This window comes from Portunus trituberculatus, chromosome 7 (assembly GCF_017591435.1).
Source record: "Portunus trituberculatus isolate SZX2019 chromosome 7, ASM1759143v1, whole genome shotgun sequence".
In the NCBI taxonomy this organism is placed as follows: domain Eukaryota; kingdom Metazoa; phylum Arthropoda; class Malacostraca; order Decapoda; family Portunidae; genus Portunus; species Portunus trituberculatus.
In genome coordinates, this window is record NC_059261.1 from 2,376,483 (window position 1) to 2,381,742 (window position 5,260).

Consider the following 5,260-nt stretch of genomic DNA (forward strand, 5'->3'; position numbering starts at 1 on the left):
ATAAGATGTTCGATACGGCGCCGACAAGTAACAATCACAACTCTTTCTGTTGCCTTCTCCACTGCAATTACTACAATTTCTCTTACAACATCCTTAAGAATTACATTAATCTCGTACATATTCTCGCATCAAAACGGATTTCACTTCAAACATCATCCACTATATCTTCATAACGTATTACAACATCTGAACACGGTGCTTTATCAGTAAATCTCATATGTAGTACGTACAATATTACCCCTTTTTTCCCAGCTACCCGTATATAAGAATGATCTTTACTTTGTACATGAATGCAAGCAACCACGTGACGTACCACCAAATATATTACCATACACATATAGTTACCTGACTCCGTTCAACAAAAATGACAACGTAACACCACCGAAATATAATGACAAATATTGATATTTTCACACAAGTGACTTCCCACAAGTAATCTCTTTCTCTTGGTACCCATACATGGAACCACGTTAACTTCGTACACAATTACACACTAGTAAATATGTTATGTAACTTATTCGTCAGAGTAACACACATGCACATACGTAGGTAGCCGTATACAAATTCCCTTACTCATAGATGAAAACGCAAGTATATAACGACGTCATTATGAACCAAAGTACAAACACATAAACCATAATAAACTAATACCACATAATACCTAAACCTCCTATCATGATTCCTCCTCCATTCTAATTTACCTCAAAAGACTGCATAGCAACTTATAGCTCCACTTACTGGTATTATGAAGTACAAAACGCCGCCCTCAGCTATGCAGCCGAGGGTGGCCCGCTTAGGGCCGCGGTTGTCTCTCTCTCTCTCTCTCTCTCTCTCTCTCTCTCTCCCAATCCTCTACAATTTCCCTTCAGGAACTTATGGGGGCGTGTCTTGACCCACACAACACGCCCCTCAGAATGTACCGTTCACCAATCAAGTACAAGCTCACGTGAACTCCACGTGTGGTATGAACAACATCCAAGAATGACAACTCCACCACAGAATGTTTACCTGACCTGGGCTATATATATCTGCCCGGGCTGCCCTGGGTCAACTGGCCTGGGTCATTAAATGTTTCCTTTTGACCTTCCTGTCCTTCCTAGTCTCTTTTATGGCTGGATACGGCTACACACCGCATACTGGCGAACTATCATATACATCCATATTTCTTTATTTCTTGTTTCTTCATATTTTTTATATTTCACTTATGATGTGGGCATCTGACAAACAGATTAATAGAAAACATAATCTTTTGACCACACCGGTCTTTGCCTATCTCTAACCGGATACCTAGGCTCGCTAGTGATCTCTGCAGCATCAGGACTATCACCATCCTCTTGCACTTGAACATCCTCATCTTCCTCTTCCTCTGACACAACAACCGCATCGTTTGTTGGAAGTACAACTTTCCTGACATCTAATACATGCCGTGGCATTCCATTTACAGATATATTGTTCCTCGAGTTTACTCGAGTAACCAAACCCTTAGTCTACGGGGTTGTACATCGGCCATCCGCAGGTTTCACCCATACTTCCTCTCCGATCTCCACAGATGCAGCCTCCTCATTCTCCTCAACTGGACACACAGAGGGATGCCGCCAACTGTACTTGAATAACGCACGATGTGGAACAGATTCCTCATTTTGACTCAGTCGCGGTGTCATATTGTACCAGAAAACAGCTTCTGATGGTGGTATATTACTTTTCTCTGCTGTAGTCTTAATAGTACGGTGATTACGTTCCACTATACCATTGCCACTGGGTCTATATGCTGCGCGAAACAATCTCTTGATGTTCCACTTATTGCTTATATCCTCTATCAACACCGATCTAAACACTGTGGCATTATCCATTAGTAGTTCAGAAACTGGTCCTCTCTCTAGAAAAATGTCATTAAGAATCTGTGCTATGTGGTTTGCTGTTTCCATTCTCAACTCCTTCCACAAAGCAAATCTGCTTGGTCCACAATCAATAATGCTCAGGTACGGTTGGTGCCTGTAGTGGGTGACATCGATGGCAACTCTTTGCCAATTCTCTGAAGCATTTATTTCTCCTCCATTATGTCTTACTGGCGCAGGATTTATCATTTGGCATCGGTCACATTGCCTTACAACTCTCTGAACGGCCGCCCTGGATATACTGGGATCCAGCTGCCGAGCGAGGAACAACGTCCTATCAACACCGAAGTGGTGGGCATCATGCACCTCCTTCAAGTTCAAGACTCCTGCACAGAAGTTTTGTTCATCAGTGTTGTTAGTAGTCAACCACTTCTTGGGCACCCTAGTTAACATATCTGCCTTGTTCTTATCAGTTGCTATCAACCTTACTCTGAAATAAATCTCAAATTCTCTAACGATGTTTTTTAAGATTCCCAACCTTCGCTTTATCATAATTTCTGCAGCTCCCTTTGTTTTTACTCTCTTCTCCTCGCTCATACTATTACTAATCCAATTAAAAACCGTGGCTGAATCAGTAAACAACTCAAATGAGCGATATCCCCATCCCAGTGCTAAGTTAACTCCCTTCAAAACAGCATTCAACTCTGCAACATTGATGTGCTCATAGTCATCTTTCTTTCTTAACCATGCAGCGTCTTCAATGCAAGAACCATTCGCTTCAAGAATAACTCCCAGAGCTATAGCACTCGCGTCACACCACACTTTCACTTCTCCGTTTTTCGGTGCATACCATTGGCTTTTACTTAAAGCATCACCCGTGAATCCAGCCAGTCCCGCTAATCTACTAATTTCATTAGCATACACATCTATTTGCTCACCACACCATCTTTTTTGTACCATCTTAGCGTATGCAACATGAGGTCCATCACTAAATGCATTCAATAAACTGTCCTTAATTTTTCCTGCGTCGGCCTGGTCTGACGCTTCCATTTGTAAAAATAATGCGAATGCATCACCCTCCAAGAAGAAAGGCAGAAAACTAGCCAGATGCGTTACTTTTTGTAGCTTGGCAACCAACTCGACTTTTTTAATCCAAGCAACAACATCATCGTCGCCAGTGAATGGCTTTATCATATCTGTAGTAATTTTTGCAGCCATTTCCTCTTGAAATTCAACGTGCCTAGATAGCTTGTAATCACGTAGTAGCGTAATAACTACAACCTCTCCCAACCCAACAACAATGAGACCACAAGGCGATGACAACAACAACGATAGCTGGCTCACACAACCTCTCCCATACCAAGCTCAGCCAACAACAATCCCGAGAGAGCTACAACCGCTCCCAACAAAGTCCAGCCCCCGACTGCACCGCTGGTTCCTGCCGTCCCTCAACCCCACACTCACACTTGGCAACCTCACCTCGCGCCTGTTGCCTGAGGCAAACCATTCACCCATACTTGAAACAATTAACTAACAACTACAGCACCCACGCTCCTCCGTCTCCCCGCCACACCTGTAGAGTGGCTACAGGTCTCCAAGGATTTCGAACAGAAATGGCACCTCCCTCACTGCACAGGCTCTCTGGATGGCAAGCATATTCGTATACGGGCGGTAGAGCGGGGTGAGAGAGCCGACTGGCGTGAACATGTCGCCTGTGACGGTTGGCGGGAGCCCCGGTGCTGCCCTCTACATACGTCATCACAGTTCCCGCCGCCCCTCGCGGCCCGCAAGGGGGCGATGGTGCAACGATAGCCCCGTACTATTCGCTCCTGTCGCCCATTTCGCCCCGATATTCCCCGATAGCTATGCTGTTTGACATTTGTCGACCAGTCGGCTGAAAAATTTGAACAGGTTCTAAATTTTTGCCCCGATGTCCGGACATCCCCCGCAACGCCGGCATGCGCCGTATGTTGCCCGATGACCCCCGAAACACCCCAATCACGCACGATTGATGCCCCGATAGTGTTTTTTTGTCCCCCGATGCCAAATTTCAGCCATCGTGCCTGTCGGGGCACCACGATCGTATATGTGTGAGTCCAGCATAACTTTGCGAGGAGGGAGTAGAGAAAGCAGTGGCTTGACAGTAAGGCAGCCGTGCCCGAACTGATATAACAAAACAGTGAAGAATATAACAAAACAGTGAACTACATTACATTCCCACACATAAGAAAATAATTACAGTATAATTTACAAAGAACCATGTAATGACAGAGAACCCTCATTCATACTGTAGTCTCTCGCTCGCTGGCGTCAGCAGTCACGTAAGTTGCAAGGCGGGGGTCGAAAGGCTGCAGTGAAGTACAGCTGGCAATTTCCCGCTTGATGGTTCGAAACGCCTTGTCCACCCCACTGGTCCAGTCGAACACCACGTCCTTCCTCAGGAGCTGGGTCATTGGACTGACGATGTCTGCGCAACGGGGAATAAAAGAAAAGAACCAACCACACATCCCCAGGAAACTCCTCAGCTCCTTCACGTCAACAGGAGGAGGAGCGTCAAGTATGGCCCGTACGTGAAGCCCCGTACACACTATGCATCATGTATCAGCCACGTGATGCAGTAGTGGTGTTGAAAAAAATTACTAGCGGCCAAACTGTACTGCAACACTGCTCACTTGTTCTGGCAGCCAGGAAACGCAGCTCATCAAAACACCATAGCTTTGGTGTGTAGATATCTTCCTTGCCTGCTCCAGACTTTTGTGATGCTTTGATTACAGACATTTCCCGGTTGAATTGTGTCTTCAGTGTGTGCAGCTTTTTTGTGATGTCTTCAACCCGCAATGTACAGTTTGCAAAATTCGATAAGTCTGATTTTATGGTTTCCAAACTTGCAATCCTGACGTTTCTCATTTTATACTGTTTGGACTTGATGTTCCAAACAGATGGATGCTCCTTCAGCAAATCAATAAAATGTTGGGTGTTGGCCCTTGTCCACTCAATGGGTTTGGTGGGTGGTGGTGATTGATTGGTGAGCCATCGGCGCTGGAGCGGAGCGTGACCGGACATCCTGCCACTCTGACTGATGATGCATCACTGAAGTGACTGAACAGCAATTTGAAATCGAGCCGACCCAGCAACACGTTGGTGATGCACGTTCGTGTTGATTTTTCAACACATCCATTCAACACGATGCGCATCATGATGCATAGTGTGTACGGGGCTTGAGACAGCAGCGGAGCCACGCCGTGCGCCGATATCCTGTAACCACAGAAGTCAATAGCAGGTTTAGCAATTGTTGATTTCTGCATGTTGATGGTAACGTTCGCTTCTTTCAGCCTCTTCAACAATATCCTAAGCCGTTCGTCATGCTCCCTTTGGTCTTTACCCACACATACAATGTCGTCCAAGTAATATACACATCCTGGGAT

The 5,260-nt window shown here is 45.4% G+C and overlaps 1 protein-coding gene across 1 annotated transcript; it reads right to left on the reverse strand.

Moving 5' to 3' along the window:
• Positions 1 to 1,487: 1,487 nt before the first annotated feature.
• On the reverse strand, positions 1,488 to 2,795 carry LOC123519337. The gene has a single exon (XM_045280569.1). The coding sequence runs from the start codon at positions 2,793 to 2,795 to the stop codon at positions 1,488 to 1,490; it is 1,308 nt and encodes a 435-aa protein (XP_045136504.1).
• Positions 2,796 to 5,260: the final 2,465 nt, after the last annotated feature.

Excerpts from the sequence above, each read along its gene's own strand:
- LOC123519337 (XM_045280569.1), bottom strand. The coding sequence starts at position 2,795 with ATGGTACAAAAAAGATGGTGTGGTGAGCAAATAGATGTGTATGCTAAT.